At 41.3% G+C, this 20,411-nt stretch overlaps 2 protein-coding genes across 5 annotated transcripts; one reads left to right on the top strand and one right to left on the bottom strand.

Moving 5' to 3' along the window:
- Positions 1-1,028: 1,028 nt before the first annotated feature.
- On the bottom strand, positions 1,029-6,805 carry TATDN3 (TatD DNase domain containing 3). 4 transcript variants are annotated; one of them, XM_072856906.1, is made up of 10 exons: positions 6,653-6,805; positions 6,071-6,103; positions 5,900-5,973; positions 5,622-5,706; positions 4,898-4,960; positions 3,665-3,774; positions 3,208-3,263; positions 2,880-2,992; positions 1,602-1,682; positions 1,029-1,254 (listed from the first exon to the last, which is right to left on the bottom strand). In XM_072856906.1, the coding sequence occupies exons 1-10, from the start codon at positions 6,701-6,703 to the stop codon at positions 1,111-1,113; spliced, it is 810 nt and encodes a 269-aa protein (XP_072713007.1). In that variant the 5' UTR covers positions 6,704-6,805; the 3' UTR covers positions 1,029-1,110. The 4 variants fall into 4 exon arrangements, with proteins under 4 accessions (XP_072713007.1, XP_072713006.1, XP_072713004.1 ...); XM_072856905.1 differs by lacking the exon at positions 6,653-6,805 and adding an exon at positions 6,281-6,399; XM_072856903.1 differs by lacking the exon at positions 6,653-6,805 and adding an exon at positions 6,215-6,340.
- NSL1 (NSL1 component of MIS12 kinetochore complex) lies at positions 6,364-19,051 on the top strand. Its single transcript, XM_072856907.1, has 6 exons — positions 6,364-6,591; positions 6,857-6,941; positions 11,035-11,165; positions 13,723-13,777; positions 16,572-16,639; positions 17,251-19,051. The coding sequence occupies exons 1-6, from the start codon at positions 6,364-6,366 to the stop codon at positions 17,527-17,529; spliced, it is 846 nt and encodes a 281-aa protein (XP_072713008.1). The 3' UTR covers positions 17,530-19,051.
- The last annotated feature ends 1,360 nt before the right edge of the window (positions 19,052-20,411 follow it).

The following is a 20,411-nucleotide window of genomic DNA, read 5'->3' as shown; positions in this document are numbered from 1 at the left end:
CCATCAGCTGGTATGATGCATGATTTTGTACCTGAGGTGGTCATGGACTAAGTTAATACTCTTGTGTTTTCTTCACTGAGCTAGTAAAACTCCCCCTAAGGAGACAAAGCCTCTGCTTCCCTAGTGACCCTCAAGAACTGAGTGTCATATGTAACTCACCTCATTCATTGCTGGCTTATAGTCAGCAAAATTTTGATCAGTATTTCAACAGGCCCACATCCACACAGAAGCTGTGACGGAGCACAAGATTCAGTTTTTAGGACACTGGCCAACATAACAGAATCCACAGCAGACAGGTACCTCCAAGATCTCACAAAATTGGTCTTGTCTCCCTTTCACATCCTGTATCTCCTGATACTGAGCAGTCAGAAGAGTAAGTCCTTGAAATAAGACCAAACCCAGGCTTTTTCCTTTAAATATGATTCAAAAAATAAAACATAAAAAAACCAAAGCAAATCCTTCTCAAAATAGCCAAGATGTGAGCAACTGTTAAGTTACTGTATACAAGGGAAAAGGAGAGAAGGAGTAGACGGGCTGTAATTCTTTCCTTCCAACTGTATTTTGAAGGAAATCAGAGGTGTTGCTTCTGTACCACTCAAAAAGCCCAGTCAACACGGCATACAGAGAATGTCCATCCAGCTGGATTTTTTTTAATGGCTCAGAAAGGGACGTACAGCCTGCAAGTCCTAAGAGGAGCTTTTGTATTATGAGTGGGCCCACAACCATGTGACTTTCAGTCAGCAGAAATTAAGGAATGAGTGGGACATTAAGCACAGCACATTAGCCATCTCCCAGACTAGGAGCAGCTGAGCAAGGAGTCCGAGAAACTAAACTGACAATTTTATGGTGCTGCTCTTTACAAAATACTCGTTTGGAGACATGAGATGCAAATGAACAACCTGTCTTCACCACATCCAAGAGATGATGATGGTGCATACCAAAGGTCTTTGAGAAATTCCCTATATTCGTCCTATGCATCTATATAACACTCTGCTCACTTCTTGAACTTTCCAACAGCAAAACACCACTTTAAGACAAGATGCACATTGCTTTTATTAATTACACCATAAATAATAGTTTCTGCAACATCATATATTTCAGTTTCTGAATCTATACCCGAAGAAAGTTCCGAAGTTTGGGGAATACTTTCAGTGCATTCTGTGTAGTCGCTTCTATAACTTCTTCAACTGGAATTCCTTTAATTTTGGCAATATATTCTGCAGCGATGTAAATATTTTTTGGTTCGTTTCTCACCTGAAAACAAACAAACCCAGACCAAATTACAGATCCCTACAGATCACACGTGTTTCAGATTCACTACTTCCTGACAAAACTTCAGTCACATTGTGGCATGTGTGCCAGAGAAATTACATGTATCTATTCTTCTTGGATTATTTTCCCCTTTGCCCATTCCTGGAATTTCTTCTCCTTCCCCTGCCTCAGGAACACTGACTTGTTCACCTCAAAATTTTCACTTGGCAACCTCTTTCGTCCCTTGTACCCATGCTTAGACTACTTCACTCTCCTGTGCCAGTAACTCACCTCCATAAGGTGTGGGTTTAGATATGCATACATAGAAGTGCCTCCCCTCTATCATTTACCTGTTTTTCAGGCCCCAGAGCAGGAGAGTCAGTTTCCAAGCACACACTTTCCAGAGGTAACAGTTTCACAAGCTTCTGCTTCTTGAAGAAAATAAGACAGCTATTAAATGCTTTATGCACTTAGACCTGTGGGAAAAAATGGATGAAGAGAGGATATCCTCTGCATTTAAAAGCAATGTCAAAAGACTGGTGCCACTGTCTGCATTTTATCAACAATTTCAGAATGGAAGCAAGAATACCAGGAGCTGCTCAAGAAGTCCCTTCAAAATAGGATTATCCTGTTTTCTAAACATCTGAAGTACTATTATCTAAACACTGCATCCATTGTTATTTATTAAATCATGTAGGTATATTGCACAAAATACCCGATATTTAGAGTTGCCAATGCAATTTTAATTTGCTGTTTTTCTGTATATATATTTGTGTACCTTTTTCCCATCTCTGCTTTTACCCCTCAACCCCAGTTTGCTTTCCTTTCTCCAAGTTCCTAACCTCATCCCCATCTATATCCATCCCTTACACCCTCTCCACTTGAATCGTGCCTTTTCCTTTCTTACGTTTCCTGAGCTTATCACAGAAAGCAATGATGGTGCAAGATGGAAACAGACTGCTACCCCAAAATAAAAAGTTAGCATAGCTTGCGGCAGCCCAGAGTAGAAATTAAAAGAGCAGTCTCACCAAATCAAGGGCTGAACCTGAGCAATGCCGTCTTTAAGCAATTTAGCTGCTGCTTTGCTGGGCGCACCTTGTGATAATCACAATTTTTCAAAGGTCTGTAACTTAGCGAATTGTGAGCAGATTTCCTTTTGAACAGAAAGTGTCATACCACAGAGATAGAAACTAGTCCTTTTCCATGTGTCAAGTCCCTAACTCCAAAACAGTACAGTGACAGAACCTTCCAAAGAAGAGTTCACCAAAAACCACATTAAAATGACAAAAAAATGCCTATTTTCTTAACCCTTTTTTCTCAGGAATAGCTGAACTGTTTTAGCCAAAATTTCCCCCCAAGTCTAGCTAAAGGCAAAAGCCTCAGGTAGAAATTTAGCCAAAGTAAAAATGTGCAATGCTGTAAGCAACTGAAACTTCTATTGAGAAGTGTCAGCTGACAGCAATCATATGCGAGTACTGCTAGTCCCAGTTCAAGCTGTACAGGCTTAAAAAACAAGCATATTTTTGAGCTGCACAGTGAAAACAGTCATGTTTGCTGTCAAGATAAGCTGTCAGCTATCACCTGCAATCCCCAAGCACCAAGAAGGAGCAAACCCCTTTAAACTTTACCTGTTCGCTCCTTATAATGGAAGGAGGAATGGAGAAGAAGTATCCAGCTTTCACCCCTTCCATCGCTACAGATGGCTTCCCATCAAATGCATGGAGCAACACCTTTGTAGCACCTCAGAGAAAAGCAGCAAACCAAATAGTTAGCGGTGTTTACTGTAGGTCTGCAATGTCAGCTTCCAATGGGACCTCGGTCCCGTAAAGAATGAATACAGAATCTCTGCACTATTTCTCCCAAGTTTCACGTACACAGAATGATGTGAGGACATGGCACAACTGAAGAAATTCTGTTGACAAAAGCCATGATGGAGAAAATGCATTAAAAACATACCTTGTTCCTTTAAGAGATTAATGGTTGGTCTTCCAGCTGAGCGGGAATGAACATTTCTGCACAGCAAGGAGAGACCCGGCATTAGGAAATTCAGTAAAATACTTATTTTTTTGTAAACACAAACAAACTAACAGCAGCTTGGGAAGAAAATAATTAATCTGTATTACACCTTTTATCAGGAAAAAAATCTAGAGATGTAGCTAAAATGATTCATATATACAATGAAGATATAGGAACAACATAGCAAAGACAGGACACAGAAGACCACTGTATTCAAGTGCAAACATAGGGAAAATTGTTTAATTAAATCTCAAACAGGAGGCTGACAGGACACTAATGCCAGTTTAATCCATGTAAGAAAAGTTCTATGGGCTCTTAGTAACTCTAAATGCTGGGAAATATTTCCACATGTTACTGAGATCTGGCAAATTCTCCTACTAGTATAAACAAAACCTACAAAGGCAAATCCAGTCTTCTTGCTAACTCAATCTGCTTGATCAAAACCTGTCTTTGTCCTTCCTTCTGTTCATCCGTGCTGGCAAATCTGGGAGTGAAATCTAGTCCAACCTACAGTACAAGAAGAAAAGTGAAAAAAGTTTTACAGACCTAACACTTGACTAAACCACAATACCACATATAAAGGCAAAAAATGCTTCAAAACTGCAAGGCATTTCAAAATATATATACTAGACTGCAATTAAAATGAGCTCAACTGTAGCTTAACTCAGAAAGGAAACCATTCTCAACCATAAGCTTTCCAACTATGAAAGCATTTGTGAGCAGATAGTTATTAACAAGTGTATTTAACATTTTAATATCTAACTGGCTTTCTGGGGTTTTATATTCTATTGAATATTATTTCAGATTAAATCTCAAATCTGGATCTCCAATACAAGTAAAATTTCTGACCTGAACCTGTAGCTTTAGTCCTATCTCTAGCAAAAATTACCCATTAATTCTATACTTTTTTGATTTAAACATGTTCAGGCAAAATTTAAAGTTTGTCAAAGCAGCCCCATTCACAGTTACACCATCCAAAGTCTCTGATATACAGTACAAGTACAACATGGCAACTTTAGCTACAAAGCTCTGGCAATAACTGCTTTTTCTGCAGCCAGTGCAGAACCAGCCATAAGTCCCTCCAGTACCAACACACAAAAGAGGCAGACTCTACCCTAAAGCTTTCAAGCCTCAATTAGTTTATAAACAAATTTAAGACAGGAGACAGCACATGTATACAGACAGATGAGGGATCACAAGAAAAAAAGACTGTACAAGTTGGTGAGGTGTACTGAAATCGTAGCTTAGCCTAACTTCATCAGGGAAGAAGGCAGGAAGAATCTGAATGAGGATAACAATGTGACTCAACACTTCACTGTATCAGAGAATAGGTCAAAGGACATTTGCATATAAGACGATATAGCATAATTATGCAATTCTTCCTACTAAATCCACCAGCATAAATGCCATTTATTTCCTAATAATGACAATGAAGGAAAAGAGGGAATCAGGCAAATCTATGAAGAAAAGCACATTAAGAGAATCACAAATCAGACTTAGCACTTCAGTTCAGACTGATAGCAATACTTATTGCATACACAAAACTAAGTATTCACCAAGTTTCTGTAATTCTGGTGACAGATGCTGCCAAAGCCATAGACATTTAAACAAGTTATGGTATTCTACTTACTTCTCCAATCCCCACCAATTTATCTTTGTAGAGTTCTATAAGCGGCAATGCAGCATCCAGATCCTGCAAGAACAAATTAAAGATGCAACCCTTGCTGCCCTTACAAGATGAAAGGGGTATGAACTCAGCATTCTGATTAAATTGGAGTTTCCTTCATTGTTCTTAAATTCTGTACCTTAAAACTTGCTATTACTGTGAGTTGTGCGGTCAGACAGATTTTAGAAACCTGCAGGATTTCCCTTCTTTACTTAATGGCCCTTCATTTCAAGTTATCTTTCCACAGGAGCAGAAGAGATAATTAAAACGAGGCCCATAAAAAGCCTGGTAACATTAAATGGCTGCAGACAGCTCTCCAAGTTTTTCAGGCTAAGGGCACGAGCGGTTGCCTTCCACTTCACATGCTAACAAAGGGACATCTGCAAACACACACATGTGCTGTTCGCTGTAAGCAAAGCGCTCGCTTGGGATTTTTAAAACTCTTTCACTGCAGTAATATGGCCAGATGACTCTAGTGAACAATTCTGCTTTAGGACTAACATGGACAAATGGATGTGCTAAGAGACCCTGGGATTTGGTCCACTGGGTCTTCTGCATTACAGAAGCGCAGAAAAATCACTGGGCAGATCCGAAGTTAAATCAGGCAGATCAGAGCATCCCGTTGTCTGCCCTGAGCAGTCCCAGCAGTATTTTATAGCTGCGCTAATCTAACTTGCCTGCGTCTTACCTTCAAAGTAACGCTGCGCTGCTCCTCTGGCGAAACCTCTTGAACCGGGTGAACTCCCAGGCACGGCAAAACAAACCCTGGGAATCTAGACACGGAACAGACATCAGTAGTGTGAGAGACCACAGAGAAGGCGAGTTTAAAGTCAAAAAGAATGGCCGGCCTGACCAAGAAAGGGGGCAGCGCGTCCCCCGTCAGCTCCCACGCCGCCAGTCGCTGCCGCCAAGGCGCGGACCCCGCGACCGTGAGGTGGGCGCCGGGCCCCCCCGCCGGCCTCGCACCTCTCCGACAGCGCCACGACGCTCCGGAACTCCGCCGCCTGCTCCGACACCACCACCAGCGCCAACACCGCCGCCTGCAGCAGACAGAAACCCCCGCCCCGCTGAGGCGAGGCCGGGCCAGGCGGTGGGGCCGGGGAAGAGTGGGGAGAGGGTCGCTACCGGCCGACTGACCTGCTCCGCCGCCCGCACCACGGCCGCCACGTCCTGCAAGAGACACGCACCGCCTTAGTGCTGGGGCCGCGCTGGGGCCGCGCCGCCGCCCTCACCACCGCCGCCGCTGCCGCCGCCACCCCCGCCCGCCCCTCCGCGCCTCACCGTCTGGAAACAGGGCGCGGCGAGGTGGCAGTGGCAGTCCACCAACCCCGCCATCGCCGCCATTACCGTGCCCAGGACTGAGGGGAAAGGGAGGGGAGGCCCTGGGTTCCGCTTCCGGGCCGGCATTTTGCCTGCGTCCGAGGCGGGAAATGGCGGCTGGCCCGGCGCCGCCGTTGTTGCCGCCGCTGCCGCCGCCGGGGGAGGTGGGCGTGGAGCCGCCGCTCAGCCCGGCCGCCGCCGCCGCCCGGCGGGACCCGCGGGTGCGGTGCTGCTCGCGGCGCAGCCTGGGCGAGGTGATGGGGCTCTGCGCGCCCTTCGTGCGGGCCCTGGCCCAGGGGCAGCCGGGCGGACCCGCCGCCGCGGGAGACGCGCTCTGGGTGAGGCTGAGGGGGGAGCGGGGCGCAGGGAGGCCCGGCGCTACTCGGTCTCGCCTCTGACCTCTTGTACCCGCTCCTGCCAGGGGCCCGGCATAAAGCTGAGACACCCCATGGTGTCAGCCCTTAGCTTAGCGGGTTTATGTAGCTGTTTCTCCCGAGGTGGCCAACCCGGGCAGGGCGGCGAGGCAGGAGGGGCCTTCCCGGCTGCCGATATTGCGTGCCTGTGCCTGAAGGATGGCTTCTCAAGCTCTCCCGTGTCTTGCAGAACTTCGAAACAGCGGTGCGGGAGAACGTTACCATTAATGGGCAGCCCTGGGAGGAGACTTCGGATGACTCCGAGCTGCAGAGTGGTATGCGTTGGTTTCCATTACTTTCCTGCTGGGTGGTTTTGTTTTGGTTTCTGCATGTGATATTTTTAATCGGGCAGTTTTTCCCCCAGCTGTCTGTGGCGGTAAGGATGCTTACAGAGCAGGTAAGGTCAAACTCCAGCTCAGAGTGCCCGTGTAAAGATCTGGAGTGCTGCGCTGTGGGAGCATGATTCTTGCAGAGCAGTGTTCATAAACGAAAAGAAGGGTAACCAAGACGTGTAGGGACCTGTATCCAAGAGAAAAGGGAAGGTGAAAGTGGTTTATCTGAAGGACCATTGCTTGTTTGACACTTCTGACAAGATTCTCATAGATCTTGAGGCACAAGTTCCAGCTGTCACTAGTATGGTGCCTACCTACTTTAAAGTATCTGCTCTTGACTACTAGAGAAAAGTAGCTTAGAGACTCCTAAAGTATTTCATATTAAGATGGGAAAAACAAAGGTTTAACTAAGTCTAATGGCAGCTGTCTTGCTGGAAAGTCTACACCAAGCTTTTAGAAATTCGATATTTCAAAGCAAGATTTTTCATTCAGGAGGTTAGGAAGGAGCGTGTTCTATTTCATCAGCTTCTCTTATCAGAATAAAGGGAGTATGCAACATTTAATGGAATAGGGTAAGGTGATCTATTTTTAAAGCTAGAACACTGCAAGAGGATCCAAGTCCGGAGGCTTCCCGCCCTCTTTGGGCAGTCAGTTTCTGTGTTTGACTGCCCTGATGGTGAAAATTTTCTTTCCTGTGGCTTGTTGGAATTTCCTTTACTGTAACGTATCTGTTGCCTCTCATCCTTTTGCTGCGCACCTCTGAGAAGAGCCTGCCTCTGTCCTCTGTAGAACCACCCTTTAGGTAGCTGAGGGTAGCAGTTAAATTACCCCCTAGCCTTCTCTTCTCCAGGCTGAACAAACCCAGCTCCCTCAGCTGCTTCTCATACATCGTGTACTCTGGATGCCAACCCTCTTCCACTGGAATTGCTCCAGTACTCACTGACAGTGTCCCAGAACATCCAAGCTAGGATGTTATGATCTAGGTAGGTGAGAATCCTGTCTGGATCATTGAGCTCAGAGGGTAGTGTTTAATGGTTCATACTTTTAGCTCAGGGCTGATTACAAGCAGAGTTCCTCAGGTGTCTGTTCTGGGACCCATTCTGTTTAATGTCTTTATCCGTGACCATGGAGGAGGAGATGGAAGGTGCCTTCACCCAATTTGCAACTGATGTCAACCACGGTGGCATGCAGTGAATATGCTCAAGGGCAGGCCCATTCAGGGGAACGTAAGCAGGCTGGAGAAATCCATCTGTGGGAATCTCATTAAATTCAGCAAGGACAAAAAGCAAAGCCCTAAATCTGGGAAGGGGTGACCCCCTACAGGGGTACAGGATGAAAAGGACCTGAGGGTCCTGGCGGGCTAACCCTGAGCCAGCCTAGTATATTGTGTTAACAGGAGTGTACTCAGTAGATCCAAGGAAGTGATTATTTGCCTTTGCACTTACTAGAGCACATCTGGAGTAGTGCACTCATCTTTGGGCTCCCCAGTATAGGAAAATTGTTGATAAACTGGAGTGAGTTCATCAGAGGCTGCCAAGATGGCCAGGGGACTGGAGAACTTGCCCTGTGAGTTGAGACTGAAGGAACTGGGCTTGTTTAGCCCAGAGAAGACAAGCCAGCCTTCCAATACCTATGAGGAGGTTACTGAAAATATGGAGCCAGGGTATTTATTGAGGTGCACAGAGGCAAGGGTCATAAATTAAAGGGGGAGGTTCTGTCTTGATGTAAGGAAGTAGTAATTCACTATTAGGATAACTGAGCATTGGAAAAGGCTGCCCAGAGAGCTTGTGTAGTCTCCAGCACTGGAGGCTTCCAGGAACCAACTGGATGAAAGTCCTGAGCAACCGGGTTTGAACTGGGTGTTGACCCTGCTGTGAGCAGGAGGCTTGAGTCAGGAGAGACCTCCTGAGGGCCCTTCCAGCCTGAGTGGTTTTGTGCTAGGGACATTGGCCAAGATCTCTTCTAATCAAGACACCCTAGTAGTATGTCTGTTGCTACTACTTAAGCTACAAATTAAGTAAATGTTTATAATTATTGCTATATAGTTATATATCTGTGTAATATATACAATATTTTTATAAGTATTGACTTTTGAGTAATAGTAGTGGAGATTCTTGGTAGTCTGGTGTCCAAAAAAAATTCCAGTGCAATTAATTTGCTTGCCTGTGTTAGCATTAGATGTTCTTTGCCTGTAACTTGATGCATTTTACAGTTGCACGAAGCTGAAAATACAGATATGTTGAACTGGCTATGGAGAAAGAGCTCCTTTAACTGTGTTTTGGTCAGGAGGCTTCTGCAGTTGTAGTTCTAGAATAATAAAACTCCAACTCCTTTGACTACAAAGCCAAAAACACACTGGTCTCACGATGCAAAATGATGAACTGATTCAGGCTCACTTAACTAATTCCAGTTTGTTCAAAAATTCATAAGAGGATTTTCTTAACAGGAAGACTTTGTCCAGTTGGATGTTATTTTCAGTAAGTTAGCCTTTGTCTGTACAAGTCTAACTTTATGCCAGCTGAGATACTGTCATCTTCCTACAGCTGGCATAAAGCAGGTGTAAGGACTGTATTGTGCCTTTTAATTTGACATACATGTACTCATTTGCCTATCTCTGATCCAGTGTGAATCACCAAGTGATCAGGCATTTTGTGCCTTCGGTGTTTATGTTGACCAGTGGCTCAAGTCTTTCTATACTTAAATGATTTCATGGAGATCCTAAAACAAACAAACAGACAAACCCATAAACTCTTAAAACCTTGATTTTGCCTTTCTGAGGCTTACAATCACCTGATTCTGCACAGATCGACCAAGAGAGGGTGCTCAAAATCCATTCTTTACCACTAGATTGAAAACATTGCATGGCTTGCAAGTTGAGCTCAAGGCGTTAGTGGGGACAGTGAATTTAAATGCTAAGGAGTTTGCAAAATTAAATTAAAAAAAAAAAAAGCAAAGCTGTTGTCAATGTTTCAAATCTCCACCGGGGAGAAAAATTGTAGGAGTGTGCAGTTGTCAATGTTTCAAATCTCCACCGGGGAGCAAAATTGTAGGAGTGTGCAGATGGAATAATATAGAAATATGCACTACCTTTCAGTTACACACAGTTAGGATATAAGATTGGTTAATTCTGTTCTCTCCTATAACTCTCAGTTTTTATAGTTTGTAATGATGGTGTGTGATGTCAGGACAGTGCAGGCATTTACTAAATTTTTAAACCAGTTTTAAAATACTATCTTAAGCTTTTGAAATTGTTAAGTTTAATTGCATTCTTGAAGAAGCTGAGTACCTGTAGTAGGGTAGCAGTAGTCAAAACACTTCTGTCAGGAGCTGAAAATATGTTCTAGGTATTTAGTCTAATGTTATGATTGGAAAAGCAAGCTATGAAAGTTAGCTCCTACCAGATACAGTCTCTTGGGCCTCGGATGTTGAAAGCAGACGTGTTTTGTTGTTTTGCAAACTCCATATGACTAGTAATTACAGATGCAGGAACCGTGTTTCATTAAGGTGGCATTGTATATTGTCAAAAATTCATAGATGAATTTTAAAATTAAACTGCCTATCTGTGCTCTGTATGATATAAAATCAGTTAGGCTTCAAATTACTGTTTGGACAGTTGGTGTTTGTTTAATGCTTGTAAATCACACAGATAAACCATTTTTCTTGCTGCACCTTGCATTGCTTTTCTTTAGTTGAAAAAAATTATCTCAAAAGATAACCATTTCTTTGTGAGATTTTCTTTATAGATTCGGAGTGCATAGAGAAAAATACATTTTTGGTTTTTCCCCAGATAGTTCTCTGCCTCCCCTGTTCTCACTGGCTCCCTTACTTCAAAAGTCACTGGTCCACATCAAGTTGTGCTCCAATTTCTGTATTACCTTACAAAGAGATGCAAGACAGATATCTTTATCTTCATTGATAATCATGCATGATTTCTTATTTCAGATCTAAAGCTGAAAGCTTTTTCCTTATAACTTTGTCTCAAAAAAAAAACTGTACGAGAATTCCTACAATAACTTTGTGTGTTTGTAATTTTTAGGTTCCAGCATCAAAATTCTTGAAGATCAATTTGATGAACTAATAGTAGAGACAACAACAAAGCGTAAGCAGTGGCCTAAAAAGATACTGATGCATGCTATCCAAACCATGAAAGCAGAGCAAGAGATGTTGGTGAGTAACCTAAGATTTTCGGAAAACCTTTGTATGTAGTAGCTGCTGACCACGTGTAACTTGAAGAAATAAATCATCAAATGTTGACCTTTAAGCTCCTTCCCATAGGTGCTTTTGATTCTTTGTCATATAATGAAATTGTTTCTTTGTATTAATTTGTTCTTCAGTAAAATGAGGGTTACTACAAAGTGGTGTGACTATGAGTGAATTGGGCCTGTGGCACAGTTCAGCAAGTTACTTAAGCGGATTGCTTCAGCATGATGACTCACGATTTACAAGCCAGTATACACCTATTTATCTTGTCAAATCCGGGTTTCTGAAATCCTTGGCTGACGGCTGATTGAAGTACATAAATGTTATGATACATACAGATATTATCATGTGCAGTATATGACTTTTAAAAAGATGTCTGTGTTTTCCTAAGTACTTTTGTTGAGCTAATGACTACATTGAGTAAGTACTTTCAGTAAAGAAAGGGGAAAAAAAAAAAGTAATGTGGATTAATGAATAGGTGCAGTAATTTCTCTGGTTTTTTGATACTGAGTGTAAAGTAATTACTGGCATTAAACAACTGAGTCATGTCCTTGGTTGCTAAGTTTTCTGCAGTTACATTAGGCCTGCCTTTTGCTTACCTGCTGATTAATTAGGAGTCAATTTCCTATGGGGAGAAAGGAAAAAAAGGACAAGAGGCAATGGGCACAAATGGAAATGCAGGAAATTCCATTTAACCATTTAAAAATAAAAAAGGACTGTGAGGATAGTCAAACACTGGCACAGGTTGCCCAGCGAGACTGTGGAGCCTCCATCCTTGGAGATACTAAAAGCCTGACTGGATGAGGCCCTGAGCAATCTGCTCTAGTTGGCCCTGCTTTCAGTAGGGGGTTGGACTAAACTGTCTTTAGAGGCCCTTTCCAACCTCAGCTATTCTGTGATTCTACACTAAAGAAGACAGGGATTATTTTTAGAAAGTTGTTAAGAGCCTGCGTTACATTTCTGAGGACTAAAATTGGCAAAAGTAAGTAACTCTCTAGGTTAGCCAGGCATAGATGATACACAGTAAGTAAAAGTGCATAGGTACATATTTGTTTTAAATCTGAGATGTTTTCTAACATATATTGCCTTTTGTGATCTCTCTGTTTTGTCAATATATCAAGTATGTAAAACAAACAAAAATAAACCGAAATAAAATATGCTATTGCATAACACCAAGAATTAACAAGACCTTTTAATCTTTCTGCAAAAGGAGAAGTATGTTCTACCTGAATCCCAAAGTGGATAAGTTATTTGAATGCCTCTCACGCTACCTTTTTTCTGTTGCTGACCTCTTCAAATTTTACACCGCCACAACTAGATGATTATTTTAATTAAAAGTGTCTGCAAAATATAGAAAGGTTTTACTTTATCTCTGTAAATGAAGTGGCTTTTTTTTCCCTCTCAGCTACTTCTGCGAAGGTACTAGTGGTTTCTCTGCTTTTGGTTGAGGAATTTTTATGTTCTTTTTTGATCCTAGTTACTCCTGTGATGCGTGTTTTCTGAGGCTTAAAGAGCAGCTATGAAGACGCGGAATTAACTGCAGTTTATCTGGAGGGAACCACTCATTTAGTGTGGTGATCTCCTTATAATTGCCAAAGCAAGAGATCATCCTGTAGGTTTTCAGTCAATTCGTTCTGTTATGTTTGAGGATAATGCAAGCAATGTTTGTTCTTCTGCTTGGAGCTCTTACTGTAAACTTGCTAAGATGATGTGCGAACTGTGAAAAATTTGCTCTGGTAAAACTACAGGGAGGAATAATTAACTTTCCTCCTGCTTGTTTTTGGTTGAAGAAGTTTGAGGGACAGCTCCTGAAGTGGAGAAAAATACTAACATGCAGATGGTATGACTTAGGTTCCCATGCCTTTGCTTTGTTTCCTTCTTCCCCAGTAGTTACTTCTAATTCCACCATTAATATAACTAGATATTAGTTGTATTCATTATTTATTATTAGTTAACTTCATGTCACAATTAACTGATGTCAAGTCACAAGACTCACAGTAGGACCAAAGAGCCAGAGAGCCTGGTCTGTGAAGGAGAGTGTTCTTATTCATGCATAAGTAATGGCAGGGCTAGAATGTAGTCATTTAAATAGTTTTCTTTTTCTTAGCTTTTTGTCTTAATGTACCCTTTGTTCGAGTTTGCTCCTCTGTGAAAGCGTACTGTTTTCGTGAATGGCTCCTTAGAAGCCAGAGCAGCTCTTTTTCCTCAGTTGTGCAGCAGGTGGCAATGCTTCTTCCAAAATGCCTGGATTTCAGTTTACTTCTCATGTTTTAATAATTAGAATTCTGCAAACTAAAGCAGATTTTGGAGATGTGTTTGCAGTGAACTTCACTGTGCTAACCAGAACACTATTTCCAGTAACTGAGTATCTATAAACTGTACTTCTAATACATTCTTTATCTAAATAATTGCACCACCATCTCCTTGTATTAGCCTTTCTCCATTGTTCTGACTGCTATGTGTATATTAGATATCTATTAAACCAAGAGGATATTTCAGAATTTTTCTTTTTTTGAATATACAGAAGCTCTACCAGCCTTTTGTAACGCCAGAAGACATAAGATCACAGCCTTCTCAAGGTAAAGATTTCGCGGGGAAGGCAACTGTACTGAGGAAACGCTGCCTACCTTACTGGCTAGCTGTAAATGTTTAAGAAGCTTTCTTTAAACTTGTTTAAAATTATTGACTTTTAAAATAATTAACTAAAATAGCTAGAAGTTTGTCATAACTGAATGTATTGCTGCATCAGTTTGTTGTACCTATTTCTCTTCTAAGTGTTGTCTGCTGCTAGGCACTGTACTTAAAGGCAAAAGCTGGTGGCTGTGTGGGTATTGGGTAGAAATTGTCACAGAGCTACCCTCAATAGGTTTTCTTACTTCTTTCCTTCACCACTGGTGGAGGCCAGATGGGGAACTAGATGGATCGCTGACATTATACTTTGACTGTTCTTGTGTTCCTTTTACATGAATACTAGAAATGCTTCAGTCTCTCTTCCTAATCAGTCAGTTTCTTCAGGGAATTGAAAGCAGTTATGTAGTACTCAGTGATGGCAGTGTTGACTTTCCTAACTTGCAAAGTAAGTTTTAGGCATCAAAGTTTATCCTGCCTGTGTCATTTGTAAGGGTTGATGAAGAAACAAAACTGCAAACAAAGTCCTAAGTTTGCTGCATGCTTTTGAAAGATTCCTTATACAGACTCCTTGGAACAAGGTGGTGTATTTTGCAATTGGTGATTAGGATGTACTTTTTTGAGACTGTTCTTAAGGTATTGAAAGTTTTGTCTTGCCTGTTCTTAAGTATTAAAAAATGTCAGCATTTGCCAGTGCTGTTCTCAGTTGAAAAGCGTGGTTACAGAACCCTCACTATGGATTACTGCACATGATGTAAAGCTGGTGTAACAAGCAGTGGTGTTAAAGTTTGAGAAGCTGAGCGTAATCTTCCAGTTCTCCCCCTGTTGATCTGACTTCACTCTAGGCATCATTTCCTCTTTGTGAACAGGAGACATTGCTTCCAGAAATGCCAGCCTGTGCAGCAAAGCAGCTAACAGGAGCAGTAAAAAGTGTCTCTTTGTATCTGGGTTTCTTTCGGTTTCTAGTGTCCAGATCTATGCATTTCTGATGTGAATTAACTACTTCTTCTAAGTTAGTGACAGCTTGCACTATGGTATTGCCTTTTCAGGTTTGGTAACGGCAAAGTCCTAGCCAAGATAGCATAGAGTTTGTGCTGAATTTTAATATTATGTAGTCTTTGGGAAGTTTATGTATCCCAGTTTAGCAAGTACAGTGGCCAGAAACCAAAAATGTTTAGATTACTCAATACCTTTCGTTTCCTTTTTTCATTTCCCTATGTTTTGGAAAGCCTTGAACGCTGAGGAATATAATGCTGTCCATGTCAAGCTGAACTCCTGCAGGCAAATTTCATTTAACTGTGTGTCAGTCTTCCTGTGTAACTGGAATAATCCAAGTAATTATTTTTACTTAATTCCTTCCTTGCCATTTCATAGGGTCACCAGTCTTCTAATCCCAATACTCTACTGTAAGAATGCTTCATTATGGACATACCCTTCTTTTAGAGAATGTCCATTCATAGGCCTCTCTGGTATGTTTAAAGAGGCTGCTGTTGAACTGGTTTTCCTTCCAAACTCTGAATGATGGTGCATTTTAGCATCCGTGTTCGTACATGGATTATGCGTTCCTAAACCGTGTCTGATCAGCACATTGGGCATGCAGACAAGACAATTGAACAAAACACTGTCTCTTGCTGCTTACTACATTTTCAGCAAGGGATCACTGTCACTCTGCGCTAGAATGCAGTGATTGAGTTAAATTATCTTCAGTAGCACTAATGAGATTGACTTCAAAGCAGAATGCTGTGTTTAACCTTGAAAGGGTTTAGGGGTGTGTGCACCATCTAACATTGTATTCTACTGCAGGCACTGGTGAAACCCTGGTGAAACAGAAAAATAATAGTAGTGGAGGTGAGGCTGCTTAGTTCCCAGGAGCACACTTGCTTATCTGCTGATTTTAAGTTTTTGTTGATGGCATGGCATTGCAGACAGAATAATGGCGGAGAATGTGCAAAACAGTTTTATAATAACTTAAAGAGTTTAACTCTTGAGTGAAGAATTATTATTGCTTGGAAATCAATCGTCAAAAACGTATGTTGTGTTGATGATCTTATATTGCTACTGCAATCAAATATATGCCATTTTCCCCCAGTATTCTGCACCTGCTGCCTGCTTCAGTGTTCCTGAAAGCTTCTTTTTCTTTCTTTTCTTATTAACCCAGCAGAATTAATGCAGTTCTTGTTGTTTACGCTTGGTTCTTTTTTATTCATGGTGTTAATGCTTGGTAAGTTAAGCCAGGAGAAAAATGTAGCCTTTATTGTAAAAGTTGACTTGTTGGAGCTGTAAGATTATTTTTTTCTTCTCCTTAAAACGGGTTTCCTTCATCTCATTTTCTCCACAGTTGTGTTTAGTCCCCTTCTTTTGTGCATTTTTATCAAATGTAATATGAGCTTGAAAGGTTCGAAAACAATTTTTTTTTTTCTTTATAACTGTTCTTTTATGTCAAATACTGCCTTTGTGTGTCATGTTTTGTATAAGCTGTAGGTTTTCTAGTGAAGAACTTTGTGGCTTGCTATAGTTGAGACTGCTAGGCACCACTACATTTTGAGTGATAAAGGAGTAATAATAGTAAGATAAAACATACAAGCTGTCATTCTTAATGTTGTAATGAAAGGGATATGTTGTAGGTTTAAGTTTTATACAGGGACTTCACTGCTTTTCTGTCCTATTTCTAAGAAGTCGATAGCCACTATTGGGGGGAGGGATTTACATTTCAGAAGTTTATTTGGGCTTTATGTTTTTCTATAGATGCTTACATCGCAGATCTGAAGCAGGTGACAGAAATGGCATCCAAAGAGATCAGTGGAGCAATGAAGGTGAGATCTCTGTGTGCTCCAAGAGGATATTTTTTTATTTTCTTGATCTGATAATATGTCATGAAACAGGAGTTCTAACTCATCTTGGTTATAGTTTTGTACAAAAAAGCCTGCGTGTGTACTTTTGAAGCAAGTACATCTTTAGGTGTGGACTGCTGAAGTTGCATCTGTAAAGCATTCCCCCTCACATGGTAGTAAGGAAGATTACCCTGTGGCTATAGGAAATGTTTTTTACAGAGATTTTAGAACCTGCAGCATCTGAAAAATAAAACATCTTTTGAAGACCCGTACAGCTTCATATAGCATGTGACATTTATTACTTCAGTACCAACTTAGACATGAGCTGTGGTGTTCCTGTGATACTTATTCAGCTTAGAGATGTAATAAAGGAACATTTAAACTTGGCATACTCTTTGCATGGCTTCTAACTGCAGACCCTTGTCACTGTTCGGCTGGTAGTTCTGAGTTCTCAACCTTCACCTACCATCCATAAGGATCATCTCTGCGGACACTGAAGCTTTTGTGCCTGTCAGAATCTAATTAACATATTTCATTCATTGTAACCATTACTTTTCCCATGTAACTTGAGATACTTGGGTTTGTTTTTGCAGTCTCTCCCAGCGCTAATAGAAAGAGCAGAAGGCTTTTCCCAAGCGTTAACTTGGCAACCAACCTTGGAACTCTGCAAGCTGCGGCAAGAAGTCTTTGCTGGTTGTAAGGCGAAGGAGGAAAACAGTGTCCAAAATTTCATATCGCCAGGAGAAGTCACACCAACAGATGCTGATACCAGTAAAAATCCTTATATTTTGCTAAAAAGAAAAAAAGCTGTGGATTCACCAGAAAGAAGACGCTACCCGCTTCGACGGAGGAAGATTACTCTCAGCGCATGAATTTCTCATTTAGTATTTTCAGATTGGAATCTCACTTGTACTCTTGTTCAGTGTGCTCAGTCTTTTTTCTTAAAACTTTGTCTCCCCTTAATTCAGTGCTGTACATGGGAGCTTCCGTAATTATTTAGTCTTTGATCCTTTTAAATATTTCTATTTTTACTGTCACACTGATGTTGTATGAAAGCCTACGCATACCAGTAGCATCTGATATCCGGCAAGTACATTTGCCAATTAACTCTCATTTTTTGCTCTTTTTTACAGCATTTAGCTTGAGTCCTCATGCTTCTCAGAGTTTGTGCACGTGCTTTATGTATGTGGGCAGTCTTTTAGTAAACCACTAAGTGCTCATTTACATTAAGTATGTCTCTAAAGAGGTTGGAGAATGTCTACTTCTCCCCTAATGCACCTTCATTTATTACAAGGTTGGGTGACTATTTTTTTAATAAATAAGTTAAAAAGAAATTCACACTGGAGCATATTGAAAACACCAGATTTGATATGATGTTACAGTTTTTAGAAAATCCACACACAAATGTGACATTGGTCCCTGCTATTCCACCTTTCCTGAATTTAGGTCAGCTGGGCTTATTTATAGTCACATTTGTTTAAACTTGGATTTTTAGTCATTGTATGTGTTTACTTACAGCGTGCTCTTCTGAACAAGGATTTGACCAGCCACATCTTACCATCTGGTATTTCGTTTCATGTAATCCAATTATGCAGTCTGGGGGTTTCCTGGACAATATTTCTACACATTACAGGATCTTGACTTGGGTCATGTATGCATTTGTGATGTTTGACTAAACTTTAAAGATCAGTATAGGCTACCAGTAAATGGTATTAAGTTGAGCTAGCTTACTTGGTTTTTTTTCTTTACACGTTAGTACCTTGACAATTGCACAGTATAGTACTAAATTGAGCATTGTGCCTTAACCATTCATAACTTTTTCTGGTTTACGATTGCATGTGCTTGCAGTAAATACTCATGTCTAGTATGTAACGTGTTCCTCACACAGTAAATGGAGGGGTTTTTTAGAAGCTTTATTAATGAAATGTACTGTGGTAAGAAGATAGGTCCAGCTTCATGTCTGAGAGACTGAAAATTTTCAAGAAAACGTGACAGATTTTAGCATCATTTATTTTGTAAAGGTGAGCATCTGTACTGAGACTTTGTATATTTAATCATATGTAAATACTTGTTTCCCATCGCTCTTGTATATACAAACGTGTGTTTTTATACAAAGTAAATTAAATCAATTAAGGAAGATCAAAGTTCTAGATAATGTTGTCAGTTCTAATCCTAGAATAGATGGTGACTGAACGGTGAGTGTACTTCAGAAGACATCTGTGCTAAATTTCGGCTTGAGTAACTGAAGTAGTTCCATTTACTGCCTTTGAACTCCCAACTGTTATTAATCTCAGGGCTACAAAGCATCTAATGTAAGAGCGGACAGGATGTGAGAGGGACTGGAGCTGCGAAGCTGTGGAACGTGTGACTGGGATGGTTTTTCACACAGCGACTTGCTATTCTAGCTGCTTTGAGTGCACGTGCTCCGTGCTGCATTGAAAATCACCATGGTTTTCTTCACCAAGATCCACAGATACTCTTTAAGCTGAGTGTTCCTAGAGTAAGATGAGCCCTGCAAGATTTTGCATGGCTACCATTATAGTATTTGAACGTTTTCTGTGTTAAGAGGAAGATTGCTGCTATTCTCTGCGAATAATGATAGGCAAGTACAGAAAATAGCTATCAATAGGCACATCTCTTTGAAGAGGTCCCATCAAAAATGGCCTAGGTAGGACAAATGCCTTAAGAAATAAGGAGGGAGAGCACTGTGGATTAAGACTTAATGAGTGAATTAATGAATTCACCCTACAGTCCATGTTAGTGTTAAGAGATTGCAGGACAGTTGGTCTGCACAGGATTTGAAGGAAGTGGGAATGGATGCCCTGTGCTAGGGCAGTCAGGCCTTGTTCCTTGGCCCTTGTTTCAACCGCAGCTGGGTGGAAAAAGAAAACAAATGCATCTGGAAATGCTGGCCGAATACATAGTGTAAAGAAGGATAAAGAAAACAATCAAGGGTCCAAGTGCAGCGTATAAACTATGAATTTACAAATCTCTGATGGCTACTTTTGGCCAAGCGGCAATGGAAGATGTCGGAGGACGTCCCTTTAACTGCAAGTTCTGTGATGAGCTAAACTCAACACTTGAATGTTCAACTGTTTTTCAAATGATTATTGAAAATTTCTGCAGCAAGTGATAACCTGCAACTAGCTGTGCCTGGGATCTGTTCTTCCCACTTGTAGAAAGATATAAATACTTAGGTTTTTCCCCACTCCAGTAGCCTTTTGTCCTTCAGCGAAGTTTTCATAGAAATCAGCAGTGTTGTGCAAGACAAGTGTCTAATCAGGCTTCTACTGAAATGTCACAACATCCAAACTTCTTATTTTTAACTCGGGGTGAATTGGTATTGCATCAAGAAATGTCTGGTAGTTTTTCTTTATATAGCCTTTGAATTTTGTAAGACAGCTCAATGATGGTGGATGCTTGGGAACATTTGCAAACCGAGTTTAAATTTCTTGGCTTTTTGGGGTGAGATGGAACATCTCACCATTTGTTAGCATGTACTGTCAGTGATGTGCTTAGCGTTTATGAGGGTGGGCCATGCCTACCCAAGAAAAACTTGCAAATTGGAGCAGTATCCACGTGCATTTTTGCTGTGTGTAGTTTCTGAACAAAAGGGATTACAAACAGCGTGCAGGGAAGCTCCTCTTCCAGAAATCTTCACGTGGACACGGACGTGTGTTTGGAAGATTGGGCGCGCTGGTGCTCTGAAACCCAGTTCTGATACATGCCGTTCTTCAGAAGAGCCACGCTGCGC

Source organism: Ciconia boyciana, chromosome 3 (genome assembly GCF_034638445.1).
Source record: "Ciconia boyciana chromosome 3, ASM3463844v1, whole genome shotgun sequence".
Taxonomy (NCBI): Eukaryota; Metazoa; Chordata; class Aves; order Ciconiiformes; family Ciconiidae; genus Ciconia; species Ciconia boyciana.
Note: the sequence above shows the minus strand (reverse complement) of the source record. Positions and strands in the feature narration are given on the sequence as shown.